This window comes from Barbus barbus (assembly GCF_936440315.1).
Source record: "Barbus barbus genome assembly, chromosome: 19".
Taxonomy (NCBI): Eukaryota; Metazoa; Chordata; class Actinopteri; order Cypriniformes; family Cyprinidae; genus Barbus; species Barbus barbus.
Window position 1 is genome coordinate 16,370,763 of NC_136747.1, and position 17,835 is coordinate 16,388,597.

Here is a 17,835-nt window from a genome sequence, read left to right on the forward strand (position 1 = left end):
CCTGAGGGCATCAGAAAGGGCGATATCATCACCACCAGCACTGCAGTAACACAAACCAGCTCTGAACAACCTGAAGCAGGAGCCTCAGGTAATCTTTATACAAATGTATATGCATGCATACCAAATTTGTAAAATGGTTAAAATAATCAACTTTGGCTTTCGCTATGCTCCAAGCACACGTCAAGTGTCTAGCGACAAATTCATGCTGAAAGTGAAACTGTGGCTTAACAACCATATCCAATCAGAACACATCTGATGTTTAATATCAATGTTGTTTTCAAACAATGAGATTCCACGTTGGCCCACATGATGCACAATAATGTTATGTTTATTATAAGCACACGCTGCAGTTACGTCATCTGCCTCATTAATTGCTCAAGTCGAGTGGATTCTGATTGGCTGCCAATGTTTTTATTGCAAGTCAACTGGATAAAATGGTTCTATAAGTGAATACTATAGAACAATACAACAGTATATCTGTATGATATTGTATGCCTGTTTGTAAAATGTTTAAGTCTTTGCATTGATTAATGAAGACTATTTTATAAAATATGACTGCCCTGTATACATTTTTACATATTTAAACAATTATTACACATTTTAGTGCCTTTGTTTCTTTTAAAACAGCAGTTTATCAAGCGCCTCAAGTCTATAAATGACAGTTTCATTACTACATTCAGGCACAGGCATAGGCTTGAGAAAGTGAGTGAATGTTATTTTCGTATCCTGTATAGCTATTATTTATTAATATTTTGAATTAGCTTTTGCGGTTTTAATTTTAGTTTAAGCTTTAGTAATTTTTCAAGGGCTTTTGTCATTTTATTAGTTTTTTCTTTTAGTAATATTAGTACTTAAATTTAAAATGTTTATTTCAGCAATAGTTTCAGATTAGATTAGGTTTTAGATTTAGCTAACAATACTGATATGTGCACAAGTGTGTTTCAAAATAAAGACGGAGTCAAAAAAGTTCCACTCTTCCATTCATTTCTTGATCACATTTTGCTTGTCTGCTCCAAGAGAACTAAAAAAATAGTGTGTTATTCTTTCTACAAATGAATAGATGGGAGGACAGAAAAAAGAAAACAAATGTGCACGAGTGGGATTCATCAAAGCCATAAAAGAGGAGAGTGCGGAGGTGTGCGCCTCTTTTGTGAATTCAAGGTAAATACGGTCTAAACCTATTCATCAATTCAAGTCCTGCTGTCATGCAGGCAATCTGAAGCCTTTCACAGACACACATCAACATGAGCACGCTGCCCATTAGTCCATTAACTGCAATGAGAATAATGTGAGTTATGGACTGCATTTGCTTTTTTTTTTACCTTCTGCTCATATTTTGTTGTTCGGTAATTATGAGAAATGTGGCATGTCATGAGCAGTGGGCGAGATGAGAGCTTGCAGCCGTTCTTATGACAAATTCCTTGACCCTGCCCACCAGAAACATTTCATCATGTGTTGTGCTCAACACTTGTTTGGACTTACATGGACCACCAGATGGTAGGGAGTGCTTCTGATCCTCCCACTGCAATTCATGCACAATATCACAGTATTGTGAGGGAAGAAAATCGGGCAAATAGGGCAAATTGAGGAATATATGCGACTGACCCCAGCATGCTTACCTGTGATTGGCCAAAGTAAATCTCACTTCCTTCGAGCCTTTCTAATATAATTCTATTATTTATTATATTAATGATTAAATTATATAAATTTATTACATTTATACTACAGTATTATTAATATTTTAATAATAAATTAAGCTTTTTTTATATTTTAAGTCTTCATTTCTATGTTGTTAAATTATGTGGTCTGGTCAATTAATCTTAAGATTATTTTATTTCAGTTAGTTGCCAAAGCAACATGATTATTTATACATTTAGCTAAATTTTAATAGTTTTAGCTTTAGTTAATTACAACAACACTGCACTAAACTTTCATTATTTAAGGCATTTTAGATTTAAGTCTGAAAATTTCCACTGATTTTATGAGGAGTTCACACAGACAGTGATAAAGTACCTGGGAATGACTCATTTTCAATGAGAGTTAATGGTTTTTATGGACAACAATCGCTATTGATGCTGGTGCATCACTTGGTCAACAACTCGACAAAGCTGAGAAAAGTTTACCTTTATGCAAATGAGCAGTAAAGTGATGCAGCAACTACCAATGGGAGTAAAGATAGAGTAGCTTGTTCATTATATGATGCAGTTAACATGCAAACAGAACATTCAGTATTTAGCAGAAATAAAATGGAATTATTGTCCAAAATGTTGACATCTTAGATTTACCAGCAATAGATCCCATTTATGACCATATATGTGCAGCCCATTAATCCAAATAGGCCATATAGCAACAGAAACTGGAATAAATCACTGTCAATGTGAATAAGACTTTTTAAATTCATATTATGTCAAAAAAAAATCTAATTCCTTGTACTGGAAAGCTCAGACTTCTCCTATTTGACTGTTGTGGAGTCCTAAATGGCAGCAGCTTCATTAGTTAAAGGTAGTTCTTTGGCTACCTCTTCATTTTTCTGTTTTATATACAGTACTGCTACAAACACTATTACCTGGTGCCCTTAATTTTTTCTTCAATATTTCACATGGGAAATTTAGCAGAACTGATGTAGTGAAGAATTTACTGTCATTCACATCACAGCCGCACATTGATCTTTGTGGTGTTATGAACGTTGCCATAGAAACAAGTCCAAGGACGTGACGTGAAGCTCAGAGCAGAATCTCAGAGGTTTTTTTTTTTTTTTTTTATTACGGTAATTCCGACATGACGAGTAACTGTTAGTGATGATGTCACTGTAACATACCAGATCCCGATTGGTCTATATCATATTTGCATAATCATGTTTTATTCATGGTGGCTTGAGAAACTAATTATCATTTGATCTAAAACATTATTCTCTTGCACTGGAAATTTCTGCAGCTGTGACATGAGCAATCATTTTTTTCCACTCGTGCTCTTTCACTGTCAAACTGAATGCATGCACACACAAAAGCCTCTCCTCCAATAAAAACAAACACTGCTGCACTCAAATAAAAGCAAGCATGATAAAAAAAAAAGCTTTCCACTCTGACTGCTCTGTGAACGAAAAAAAGTTGCACCAACACCTTGCAATCGAGACAGCTCAATATATAACAAATGCAGAAAATATGCCGAAAAAGCATTTCTGCTGCATTCACATTTACATTCATCTAGTCAACCCACACACACACACACAGAGACAGAACATCAACACCCACACACTCCCACACAACCAGAGATGCCTTCACACGCTCACACCAGCAGATGTCACAGGCAAACCCGCAGATTATTAATTAATAAGATGAAAAAATTCAGCAGAGAAGCCATTTCACCTGATATTTCAAAGGATTGAAAAACTGAATCTACAAACACTGAAATACCTTTAATTTTTTCAAAATTAATTTTGTGAAGACAACCAAAAGCACTGATTTTAACACTGCTAATTATACATCAATGTGGTAAACAGAACAATCTAATTATAGCATGCAACAATAAAAACATTAAAAAAAAAAAAGTTAATATGCAGTGATGGACAATAAAGCTCTAACGACGTCAACATGTCTACCTCCAGAAACACAACCCTACAAGTAAGAGATTGAAAGGTGACCGTACCTCAAACTCAAACTTGGAGCTGCCGAAGTTGGTCCTCTGTTTTTGCCAGAAGTTGTCTGGTTTGATGATGAGGGCGACGTGGATGCAGCAGGGAAACGATTCCTGCAGGATCTTCAGCAGAGGCTTGATGGAATCCCATTTGGAGCCACGCATGTCCACGATGACCGTGAAGCCATGTTTGCACACGTCCTCGCTGGATTACAGGGGGAAAAAAAAGAAGAGAGAGAACAAAATATGAGCTTTAATCCTCTTTGCATTACATAATCTATGGTGCATTCTCCTAGCTAAGAAACGAAAGCAACCGCTGCATGAATGCAACTGGAGGAACTAAAAATAAAGGGAAAAAATTATTTCCCTTATCAAAAAAAAAATAAAAAAAACAATGCATGTACAACTGAGAGCAGAGGGAGGGATGCATGGCAGAACTTACCCATTAAGCACAGCTGCAATATATCTATTAAATGTGCACAAAACCTGCTTTCAGAGAGCTGAAGGCCCTGTCTTAAAAGCTCTGTGACACAAGCTGCGCTGCTGACCGCATCAGTCCTTTACTCTGAAATCCAGAGCGCATCTCACACAGCTGTCAGTCAAACATCTGCCTGTCCGATTTCACCTCAGAAAGTGTCTAACTGAGGAGCTGTCGGTAATGACGAGCTGTAGACGAACACACAGTCTTGTGCGACTGCGACACCGTTTTCCTCTCTCTCTCTCTCTCTCTTTCTCCCTCCCTCTCTTGCTCACTGGTTCACTCGCCCTCCCATTTTTTTCCTGCATACTCGCCTGCTCTCCATCTCTAAAGATGACTGCTCCTGCTCTCTCTCTTTATCATGATACATCTCTTCCCATCTTTCTGTGTGTTTCTCTTTTTTGTCTCTAGGGGATTTTCTTTGTAACAGTAGATCACTCTCTCTCTTTCTCTGGTGTGACTGTGTGGGTGCAGGGGACAGAGTTTGTGAGTGAGGATGATGATGATGATGATGATGAGGAAGAGCTGTTGGCAGTGGCTGAACTGCAGCAGGTTCTTGATCATGCCCACGCTGCCTTTCCCACCAACCACTCTTCCCATCGCGCCCCCTCTTGCATTTCTCTTATATCTAAATCTCTCGCTTTCTATTCCCCTCCCTCCTGTTAAAAGTATAGAGCGACTAAATTCATTGCAGTATTACCGGCTGAGGAATATGTTTTATTAAATATGTCAAATATGATGATAAACCATCCATTCATGCTGCTCTAAGATATAAAATCCATTCTGAGAAGAGAAAAGGGGAAAACAGAAGTGCTTCCTCAACTTTATTATCTGCCTACTAATATCACATGATTGTGTAATTTTTATTTTATGAAAAACTCACTTTCATCACATTCATTTCACCATTCATTTTGTGTTGGAAATTACATTTTGAACATTTTTGGAACAAAATAGCAGATTCCTATATCTTGCCATGTATCTAGCATGTTATGCATCCTACACAAATCATATTTTCACAACTCTTTGCATAATTTGAAAAAATTGCAGCTTAATTTCTAAATGACAGGAAAATGCAAAAGCTTGATTTTCTGCACACATCACATGCCTCATATTTCTTCTCAAGCATAACTATGACAACACTGAAGTGGATAGTGACTAAAATTATTAAAATATTTTTTGTTAACTGAAATAACGTATCATTTAAAACTTAGAAATTATGCATTGGCAACTAACTGAAATAAAATAAGTCAAAAGCACTCAAATTACTAAAACTAAACTCAAAATCAAACTAAATATGAAAACTAAAACTAATAACAATGACAAAACAACATAAAATTATTAAATGAATACTAAAAATAAAAGCTAACTTCATACATTACTAAACACTACAATAGTGTATAAATAATAATTAAATAACACTGATCCACTGACACTGATGTCTGCTTGGTAACACACTACACTAGTATTTAATACTTCACTAATTATTCTAATAATAATTACACTAATAATTCACTATCTTTAACATATTTGTTAGGTATACGTGTTAATAGTGGAGGAAATGATCACAAATTGATACAATTTCTCACACAACAAATATTTAAATCTTTATGTTACCTTGTTGAGGATATCGCAGTTTTAAAAATTTTAGTATGATTTGTATATTTTATGATTTCAAATCTGACTCTGCATAAAGACTGCATAAAAACAATAAAATTTATAAGATACAAGGCATTTTATCATCCCTTCAAAAATAAATGAAGGGATGATAAAATGTTTTAATGTGATGCTCATGTATGAAATGTGTTATAATAAAAATCAACCCAATGGATAAAAGTGCCAGCACTTAAAGAAACCCCCATGAAGGTCACAGTGTGCTCTGCTCTCTGTAGCTGCACTGTACCAGAGTTACCACCCTCATGCTCCGACTAATGGACGCTAAAGGCTCCGTTTATAGAGCACGACTGCTCGGCAGAGCTGTTTAGAGGAATTGAGCTGAAGTGCAGATTTGGCCTGCCTCATTCAATTTTTATAAGCACAACAAAAGATCACATATGAAGAGAGACAGCATCCCTAGTTTACAGGTCAATTACAGATCAACGCGCCCAACTATGAGGAAAAGAAAACAACACGGTGGTAAGCAGCAGGACAGTTGGCTCATCCACTGCACAATTTGCCAGATCCAATCTAGTTGCTTTTGTTCTTTTTAAAGGAATGAGTCTGAACAGATTCAACAATGAAAAGCAGTCAACAATGCCCAGCAGGTGCATCCTGGGATGTTTTTTAAAACATACTGAAGGAGTTCATACGCTCCTGGTGGGCAGAGATCGTTCTAGCTGAGAAGCAAGTGAGTGTGTCAATACCTAGGGATGCCGGCGAGGTAGGCGATGAGTCTGCGGAGATCCTCGTGTCGTATTCGGTCATGGTTGGTTCGTGATGGGAATGTTAAAACTGGACCGCCGCGCTTGTCCCTGCCCCCTGGAGAAATAACAATGCAGGAGTGATAAAGAGGGTCAACAGAAAGGGAAAGAAATCAGCTAATAAAAACTGAAATAGGCTTTACTTATTGAAAATGCCTCTAATATCCCATAATCCCCCCATCAAATACTCTGTATTTTGGTGCACATTTACCTGTCACTTGGGTAATTTGGTATTTAATGTCTTTATCAGGCTATACTCAAGAGTAGATGGCATACAAAACAGCATATGGCACAAACTAATCTAAAAGGGCAGGAAGTACAGTCCATTCAATATGTTGTACACAGTCTTGTTTTCATGCCAAATTACTTCTACTCTGACTAAAGCCTATAGTCTAAAACAGGGATGGAAATTAGTACCCGCCACCAGCCAAATGCGGGTGATTTTGTGTTGTGGCGGGTAAACTCGCTTCACCTACCGGCCACTGTGGCGGGTAAATAAAAATAGAATACTGTTTCACCCGGACGGCGGACACTTTTAGAGGAGGCACCTAATGTTAAGAGCCTGCAATACTGCGGTTTCACCAGTGTGGCACTGTAGCACCGTAGCGCAAGACTGTAGTTCAGCCCGCCTGGATGCATTCAAGAGAAGAAGACATACAGCGCTTCAGAGAAAATGCATCTGAACTTGAGCGGCGATTGGATGAACATGTTAATATATAGCGCGCTTTCGTCTCAGTAACTAAATAAACACAATAAAAACTGACAGCAGTGTGAAAACAGCATTTAAAAATGCATCTGATTACAACGATGTGGATGTTTGAATGAGCTCTGCTTTTCAGTAATGTAACGTTACTCCAGTAATGTCCGGACTAAAGCAGCTCTCCAGTGTGGAGCTAGCTAATTATTAAATATTTTTATTAGTGGGAAAAAAAATTGTTTCATTATAGTGACAGTTTGGTTTACAGAGACCAAAGCTTGATCTAGCTAAGGACTGTTTTGATTATTCATAACCCTCTAAGGTATTTTAAAATATTATGTTCTGAATAAAATAGTTTATCCAAAGCATCATATCACTTACCTTTATTATGTTTCTTATCTATATGACTTACAAAAGGAGAAGTTAGGCAGAATGTGTCATTCAGTTTCTTTTTCATGTCGCTAATTATATGGTGAGAGAGTGTCTCTGTCTGTCATTTCATTTGTGTGCCAAATACATCTATTTGTATAATGAATTGGTGACACTTTACAATAAGGTATAATTTATTAACATTAGTTAATGTATTAATTAACATCAATGAACAATGCATTTATTACATTTAACTATTAATCTTTGTTAATAAAAACTTAAAAAACAGCATTAGTAAATGCTGAAATTAACTAACTTTTAGATTAACAAATGCTGTAGAAGTATTGTTCATTCTTAGTCCATGTTAACTAATGTTAAATGATGAACCTTATTGTAAAGTGTTGCCAATTAATTGTTTAATAATTGTAATTACATAATATACTTTTCTAAAGCTGAAGTGACCTTTATGTTAGAATATGTATAACTTAATATTTTAACTAATCACAAAAGCTGAATTATCAAAGTCTACTGGTCAATCAGTGGAATAATCGATGATTAGTCAATTAATCGTTCTAATAATTGTTAGATTATTTGATTATCAAAATAATCGTTTGTTGCAGCCCTAAGAGAAAACATCTCAGGAGGAGCCAGTGGACAAAGAGGCGAAGGTCAAAAAACGTTTTTTTAAAGAACAATGGAGAAAAGCAGACAATGGGGAGTCCCGTGATTGGTTAGTTTAAGTCTGACAATGTTCTGCTCGGTATGTCGTCAACACGCTTCAGAAGATGCCAAAACTAATAGTTTCATTGTTGGGACTAAAAACCTAAAACTGGAAGCCATAAAAGACCACGAATCATCCGAGCAGGCGTAAATTGGACTGGGAGTGGGGAGGATGGGTGGAGGAATGTTAGTTTTTTGTTTAATCTGCCCTACTCATTTAATGAAATGTATATCAGTTCATGGTTTGTGTGTGTATAAGAGAGAAAGAGAAAATGTCAGTATTTCATTGAGACTTGAGATTAAATAAACTGCTTAAGTATTGTAGATCTTGTAGTATTAATTTTCACATGCAGTTACACATTGTCGGTTAAAAACAAGAAAGTGGCTGGTAAAAACATTGAGTGGCTGGTAGATTTTGAAATCCACCAGCCACAGTGGCCGGTGGACAAAAAAGTTAATTTCCATCCCTGGTCTAAAACCATGGTTGGGAAAACACTGGAGCTGTAAAAAGCAGCACATTGCTGGACTTGAGAGTCTGACTGAAACCTGTTGTTGACAGTATCAGACAGTCAGTCATTATCAAAATAATCTCATTACCGTTAAATCAAGTCAATGTTTTTCAGTGCAGTGTCTTCAGAGAATACTGAATGACAGCGTAGAGCGTTTTTCTGAGTAACTGTGAGATAATTCAAGACTAGACCTTTTTACATGATTTGATATCATAAGTTTAAATCTCTCTGAATGACTCAGCTGCGGTTCACTTTTCAAGTGGTTCTCTGAAAGAACTTTTTAGTGTCTGGGAAAAATGTTCAGTTTATAAGTGTGCTAAGGAAAATGGACTGAATAAATCTAAATTGAAGTTCAGAAATCTGTACATTTATGTACAATTTAGTTTTATCCAAACGAGTCAAGATCAGTGGGTCAGGAAGGTCAAGTAGTCACCCAACAACCAACTAGTTGACTAGTGAGGCTGACTAGTTGACCTAGATTTGTTTTTCTAATAAATATTAGAATTTTTTTTTCTGTATTTTTTTCTTCTGTGAAAAACAAGAGAAGATTTTTTTTTTTATATTTTTTGACCATATAATGAAAGTCAATGAGGTCCAAAACGACAATGGACTTTCGATCCCATTGACTTTCGTTCGACAAAAAATAAATGATTGTTTTATGTTCCACCGAAGAAAAAAAGTCATACAGGTTTGGACAGACATGAGGGTGAATTATTTATTTTATTTATTTTTTTGAAGCTTTAACAAAGCCAACAAATTTTAAGACAATTTCATTTAGATTTTAAATGAGCAATGTGAGGACTATGAACGTTGTGTGCAATAAAAGAAATATCATTCTGAATAATAAAAAATAATGAACTTGGGTTTGGCGTATGACAAAGCTCTGGGTGATTCAAGGAATTGCTATTGGTATAAGTAGTGGATAAAACTGTATTCTAGGGCTGCAACAACTAATCGATAAAATCGATTATTATCGATTATGAAAATCATCGACAACGATTCTCATTATCGATTAATCGGGTCTGCCCACAGTGCACGTCCAACTTCAGCTGGTTAGTCAAATTACGGCACTGAATAATGCATTTCTATGGACAAAATGCATCTAAAAATAGTGGAGGAAACAGAATGAGATTCTGCCGGAGAAGCACGTGATCCAAGCTGCCCAAAACATGATAATTCTTTATTTTAAGCTTTAAGTTAATGCATAAGAGTAATGGCTTGCCCTGTCAGGCGCTTTGACAGATGCGTGTGCGTCCTCAGCGCAAAAACTTTCAGTTTACGGTCATATCCTTATCTATAAATGCCACAAATTCACGCGTCATGCAGGTCCGTGCTGACAGTCTGTGTTAAGTTTAAAATACCGAATGAGCGCCGGCGCGGCGGGCGCGCGCACGCGCGTCAGACGGACAGAACACAGTAGAGAGGGAGACAATTAATAGGCTTTTCAGCGCAAACATATCCATTGTGCTGAATTATCTGTTGTTGAAAGTTAATTTAAGGTTTAAAATAAATTAAAATATTTTATGAGAGTAGGAACTTTAAAGGGATAACAGCGTGTAATTGTCTGTCTGAATATAAACATGAGACGCTCCATAACGGCCTTTTACAGGATAAAGAAATGACGAGGTGACTGTGATCAAAGTAGTTCCTGCAGAACATTACTCTTACCTGTTGGTTAACACTGAGTTTGTGTTTTTATTCGTCTTTATTATTATCTTTATTATTTTAATTTTTAATAGAGGTTTAAACTATATTCAATTTTTACAATGCTTAACAAATTTATGTAAGTTTTTTAACAATGTGTTTATGTAAGGTTTGTGCCACTGCTGCTCTAAAGTAACAGTATTGGTGATAACCAAAATCATTTTTCGGCTTTCTGTACTGGTTAGTACTCCAATATGTGTAAGCTCTTTAGTAACAGTAGTAGGCTATTTTTAATGCTATAATATCATTATTGCTGTTATCTATGAAAGAAAACCAGAGCACTTATTTTTTCTTGTATTTTTTATTTGAGTATTTTTTTTTTGCGATACCCAATTGCAGTCAAAAAGTACATAAACAATACCAGCAAGAATGCAAGCTGTTATGAGGCCATTTTTTATTATTATGTCTAATAAATGACAATAACATTTTTAAATTTAAACAAATTTTTGACAAATTTCTAAAATATGTTTTCTCTTTATTATGATAAGTGGTCTAATAAATTAAGCACTGTATGTTTTCATAGCATTCAGTTGTCACGTTTGTTTGAAGGACATTGGGCAGAATGTGGAATAGTGGTTTTTTTGGTCAATATTTTTAATCCGATTAATCGAAAGAATAATCGGCCAACTAATCGATTATCAAAATAATCGTTAGTTGCAGCCCTACTGTATTCTGATGTATTTGTGGAGGTTTACAGTATCTTTACTGTTGAACCGTTGGGTCGTAGCTCCCACAACTTAAAGAAATAGTTCACCCAAAAATGTGTCATCATTTACTCACCCTTATGTCATTCCAAACCTGTGTAAGTGTCTATATGTTGAACACAAAAGAAGAAATTTGAAAAACCAAACAGTTGTTTGTCTCCATTGACTTCCATAGTATTTCTTTCCCTACTATGGAAGTCAATGGGGACCATCAACTGTCTGATTACCAGCATTCTTCAAAATATCTTCTTTTACATTCAACATAAGAAAGAAACTCATACAGGTTTGGAACGACATGAGGGTGAGTAAATGATGACAACATTTTTAGGTGAACTATGCTGTTAAAAATACAAAAACTGTGGACCAACAGTAAAGATAATGTAGACCTGCACAAATAGATCACAATTAACAACTTCTTGAATCACCCAGGTCATAGTCATAAACAAAGCCCAGTTCTCACAACTCCAGTTCATACAGGTTGTGTTACTAAGCCAAAAGGCCTCAACTCCAGCACAATAAACTCACTGAGCGACTGGGATATCCATGAGGATTTTCTCCAGCGAATGTGCTGAATCTCAGTAATGGAGTGTGTTTGTAATAGGATAATCCATCTTATCCTCTGACGTTAAGGAATATAAATAAATAAAAAGCACATAACTGCACGCTTATGCAGAAATCGCTGGGTGTTCACACTTGGGGCTCTGCAGGTTCAGTTCCTCTGATCGGTTCTTTTTTTTTTTTTTTTTTAAGCACTCTCTTGCCTGTTGATTGTGCTTGTTGTTGTATCATGGGACATGTGTGTGACGGTTACTCATCCCTATGGAGACACAGCCTTTGTTTCGGAGTCATTTTAGTGCTGGTCTGTTAGCCATACGACTAAAAGAGCCAAACAGAAGCTCAGAGAGCTAGTGAGAAGGAAAGCTTTTTACAGTCCATTTCAAATTATGGCCTCTGTCAGGCCACAATGACATACAGACTAAAAATATTTTGGGAAGTTACAGTAATATTCAGTAAAAGTTATTTTGGGTCAAAAACACGGGTTGTTATAATTGACATATACCTTAAAAAAAAGTTAAATATTTTTTGACAACAACTAAAAACTTAAAAATTAGAAATGTTGCTTTGGCAACTAACTGAAATAAAATAAGTATTTCAATTTAAAGGATCACTCCACTTTTTGGGAAATAGGCTCATTTTACAACTCCCCTAGAGTTAAACAGTTGAGTTTTACCGTTTTTGAATCCATTCAGCCGATCTCCGGGTCCGGCGGCACTTTTAGCTTAGCTTAGCATAGATCATTGAATCGGATTAGACCGTTAGCATTTGGTCATCAAAAATGACCAAAGAGTTTAGATAATTTTCTTATTTAAAGCTCGACTCTCCTGTAGTTACATCATGTACTAAGGCCGACCGAAAATAAAAAGTTGCGATTTTCTAGACCGATACGGCTAGGAACTATACTCTCATTCCGGCGTAATAATCAAGGAACTTTGCTGCCGTACCATGGATGCAGCAGGCGCAATGATATTACATTCAGGGACTACTTTCAGGCGCTGCGCAATATCACTGCGCCTGCTGCGTAATATCACTGTGCCTGCTGCACCCATGGTACGGCAGTACATTTCCTTGATTATTACGCCGGAATGAGAGTATAGTTCCTAGCCATATCAGCCTATAAATTCGCAGCTTTTCATTTTCCGTCGGTCTTAGTACACGATGTAACTACAGGAGAGTCAAGCTTTAAATATCGAAACTCTTTGGTCATTTTGGAGCGCGATGCTTAAATAGAAATATTTAGAAAACAAAAACTAATACAAATGACAAAAGCACATAACAAAATCACAAACTTTTACAAAATGATAAACTGAAATTAAAATGTAAAATAAAAAATTAAAGCCAATTAAAAAATATTAATAAATATTTCAATAATAAGTAATACTTCAGTAATAAGTAAAATAACCCTGATGTGATCCAAAATTTCTAGTTCAGGTCATTTACTGATCCTATGGAAGCATTTTTTGCCTTTTTACAAACAAATGAAATAAAAGTTGTGACTTTATTGCTCAGAATTGCAGCTATATACAGCACAATGTGACTAACAATTATTATTATTTTATTTTTTTTTATAATTATTTTTTAATCTGAGATGGAACCTGGCTTCCATACCATCCTGTTGGAATATTCCTCTGTACAGGTATTTTTCCAAACTAAAACATTGCTTTTCTGTACTGGAAATACTGCAGAAAAATCTTGTTGACCATATGTAGAGTACTTCCTTCTGAGAAAGTATGTTATGACCACTAGACATATAAAAGACAGCTGTAGCAACAATAGCACTCAAATCAACAACACACCTGACAAGAAGGCCACTTTTTCCTTTAGAATGGGCAAAACTTCCATTGCCTTCATCTCTTCATTCCTACGAAATCCTGAAAAACAAAACGACAGAACAGAATTTAGAATCCATGCAAGCATATCATCACCAGAGCCTTGGTCTAGCGGTTAGCATACTGTGCATACTCCGTTTTCTTGAGCATATTTGAGTTTGCATTTGGTCCATTTAAGGTCCATGAATATCAATTTCACATTCTCCTTTTCAGACTCTTTTACATGTATTTAACTTAATGTAACGACAGGCCAGAAACATCATTTGTTCTTTTGTTCTTGGCATGAGCAGATACCTCCTCGAGCGCTGGACCTCGTTCAAGCGCTTTGCATGAGATCAGCAGCAACCTGGATGAAGCATCACTTCTGTTCATTTGTTTTTATGATTCACAGGTCTGAGCTGACTAGGTTTGGCGAGTCTATGCCATAGTTGAGTTAGTCATGCACAGCCAGCAGACTGACTTTGGTCTCTCAGAGCACCTAGACTCACAATCGCGAAACTCTAACCTTGCTAAAATTACAAAATTAAGTTACCGTTTTCCTTTCATTTCTTGCCTGGATTAGCTAAGAGAAATCATGTAAATAACTTAAGAAATAATATGGTATTAGTTCATGATCTACAAGTATCCACTTCAGAGCAGGACAAATGCTGGAAGACACAATGCTCGCTAGTAAATCATTACAGACATGGATGGTTCAGAGACATGCCGTCTTTAATTCCACTCCTACCATCCCTCCATCCCAGGGCTGCTAATTAAGCATGAAATATGGTTGAAGGAGCAGATCCCTCCTACACAGACACACACAGCTAAAAGATAGAGATGATGTCATTTATCCATTTTCCTGCAATGCTTCCCTGTGGTGTCTCAGCGCCACTCGCTGTACAAATGAACACCTTTCTCTATGTCACTCTGCCTCTTTCCTCCCCTTCTCTTTTTTCCATGCATCCCGTTGGAAGGTTTGTTTTTCCAGGACTGCTACTGTGCACATCAGACCACATGATCTAATGAAAACATGGAAGCTGTTTCTGCAGATTGTTTACAGAAATTTACAGGAATAGCTCATCCAAAAATGCACAAGATAACATTCCTCTGTGAATGACAGGAGTTATTTACAGCAGAATGTCCATTTTGGTATTAAAACCTGGTACTAAAAGAAAACGATCATATGACTTCAAAAGTATTAGAATACAAAGCATGAATTGTGTGGACCGCTTTAATGATGCATTTATAGTGCATAGTCCACTTTCATTGTATGGAATAGAGCAGCTCAGACATTCTGCTAAACCTCTTCTTTTGCACTCTGGGGGACTCATACAGGATTACTTAGTTATAGATTAACATTAATTTGTAATATAGTATATTAAAATTAATATTCATGATATTAAATTATATAATAAACATTATGTAATTTGTCATTGATAATTTACATATACATAAGTTAACAAACAGTATCGAGTCATTACATACAAAATAAAAATGTTTAAATAAAATCATGTAAAAAATGTATAATAATAATAGAATATTTAATTTTATTCATATTTTACAAATTACAATAAATATTATTATATTTGTAATTAAGTATTTAAAATACTCCAGGAATAAAACAACTGAAATTAGAAAATTACTTAATATACTGGGGGGAAAAAGACAGGGCAAGGCAATTTTGAACAGTGTTCTTCAGGAGTGAACACTTGAACAGAATGGTCAGGTACAGTTAAATGTGGAGGCTGGAAGAATTACAGACAGTGCTGCTGGACAGAAGGGTTGAGTTTCAGTAACAGTACGGTTTTCTCTAAACCTTGCTGAGCACCTGAGAAGACCAGGGTTTAGGTTCTCTTCCGTATCTCGCTATCTGTTCGCATGCATGAGTGTGAGAGGAAGAGAACCACACTCTTCCCTCAGGGTCTGAGAGAGACAGGCCGCGGTACAGTAGGGCAAATGAGGTTCTCATTTCTGCAGCTGGATGATGTAATGGTATGAGTGTAAGTGAGGTCCAATGCAGTGGAACAGGAGAGGGTGAAGCCCATTTAATAACGGTTCACAATATGACTCCAATGACTGAAGCAACAGTCATCTGAACACAGATGCGCTTCCCTTGTAGTCCATAGAAACAAAAATACACACACACACAAGTTAAATGAAAACATTTCATACTTGTATCATATATTCATATTATAACCCACATTCTAAAATCCTAAAATCTTTCGTACCAAAGAATAAATAGAATATTTAATAACCATAATAAATTTTATTTATACAAATTCTAAAACTCTATACATACTATAATAAAAAACTTGTAATATTATTATTTTATTTGATATATTTTGTTATTATATTAACTTATAATTTTAATGAATAAAATTACAGTTTTTTATTCAAACGAGAACACAACCCTGGATGTCTGTCAGATTTAAACAGCTTCTAGATTAAACTATAGCTAACACACACAAGGTTACAACCTGTGTAAAACTAATCATTCTAGGTTTAAATTGGGGTTTCCGCAAGGCTAACAATTTCATTTATCGCATAGATTTGACATTAATCTACTCATTTCCTCACCAATGACAGAAGACAAAGAAATGACCTCCATCTCAGATCTGAAGTGCCTCGTGCAGGAGATGACCGTTCCCAACATATTATCTCACCAAAATGAATCCCATTTCACAGCCGTGCCGCTGTCCTTCAAGCTTTGCATGCAGGGTAACTGGGTATTTCACTAACGTCTAAAATCCATCATTTCAGCATCCAAACCACAGAAATACAACAAACCACTTCAACAAATAGAGACATTACGCTTGGACAAAATCAGACAGCTATTCTTTTCCCAGAGCTGGAAGAGCTCTAAATGTGGTTGGGAATTCACAGTCTGTGGAAAAAGAACTAAGGAATCTGGGGGAAAAATAACATGAGCAGTTTTTTAGAAGAGAAACTTCAAAAGGAGACTGTGGTACCAACAAACTCTTCTTTAGTGACAGGAAGGTGAATCGTGGGTGAGTTTTAAAGTCACTCAAAACAAACGAATAAAAAGAGAGAAGGACGCACACAGCCATGGAATCAATCAGTATCAGCGCATCAGTAGGTTCCTCCAAGTCTAACCTTTTTCTCTCTCACAGATGATTATTTTTTCAGGGCTTAACAGGTATCAGAAGGGAACAGACAACAAAACATGTCTGAAAACATAGCCTCACTGTTTCCAGGTAATAGGTTCCTGATCTTCCCGATATCGAAGTAGTAATGACCCGAGATAACAACAGTAACTTCAGACAATCTGAAACCGGCATCGCTCCACATATACTGGCAACAGTTTTCTCTACATCTAAACAGCAGAGCACCGGATTTTTGGTACAGTTGGGCAAAAAAGTATTTAGTCAGCCACCAATTGTGCAAGTTCTCCCACTTAAAAAGATGAGAGAGGCCTGTAATTTTCATCATAGGTACACTTCAACTATGAGAGACAGAATGGGGGGAAAGAATCCAGGAAATCACATTGTCTGATTTTTAAAGAATTTTTTTGCAAATTATGGTGGAAAATAAGTATTTGGTCAATAACAAAAGTTAATCTCAATACTTTGTTATATACCCTTTGTTGGCAATGACAGAGGTCAAACGTTTTCTGTAAGTCTTCACAAGGTTTTCACACACTGTTGCTGGTATTTTGGCCCATTCCTCCATGCAGATCTCCAGTGATGTTTTGGGGCTGTCGCTGGGCAACACAGACTTTCAACTCCCTCCAAAGATTTTCTATGGGGTTGAGATCTGGAGACTGGCTAGGCCACTCCAGGACCTTGAAATGCTTCTTAGCTTGTTTGGGATCATTGTCATGCTGAAAGACCCAGCCACGTTTCATCTTCAATGCCCTTGCTGATGGAAGGAGGTTTTCACTCAAAATCTCACGATACATGGCCCCATTCATTCTTTCCTTTACACGGATCAGTCGTCCTGGTCTCTTTGCAGAACAGCCCCAAAGCATGATGTTTCCACCCCCATGCTTCACAGTAGGTATGGTGTTCTTTGGATGCAACTCAGCATTCTTTCTCCTCCAAACACGACGAGTTGAGTTTTTACCAAAAAGTTATTTTTTGGTTTCATCTGACCATATGACATTCTCCCAATCCTCTTCTGGATCATCCAAATGCTCTCTAGCAAACTTCAGACGGGCCCGGAGATGTACTGGCTTAAGCAGGGGGACACGTCTGGCACTGCAGGATTTGAGTCCC

The 17,835-nt window shown here is 36.5% G+C and overlaps 1 protein-coding gene across 4 annotated transcripts in view; it reads right to left on the minus strand.

The window, feature by feature from the left end:
* Positions 1-17,835, minus strand: part of LOC306885268 (triple functional domain protein-like) — a 110,895-nt gene that overhangs the window by 47,167 nt on the left and 45,893 nt on the right. For all 4 annotated transcript variants that reach the window (XM_079441681.1, XM_079441679.1, XM_079441680.1 and 1 more), the window contains exons 3-5: positions 13,586-13,660; positions 6,472-6,586; positions 3,646-3,838 (exon numbers count right to left, since the gene is read on the minus strand). In XM_079441681.1, coding sequence (XP_079297807.1) covers positions 3,646-3,838; positions 6,472-6,586; positions 13,586-13,660 — 383 coding nt within the window. The remainder of the gene's footprint in view (positions 1-3,645; positions 3,839-6,471; positions 6,587-13,585; positions 13,661-17,835) is intronic.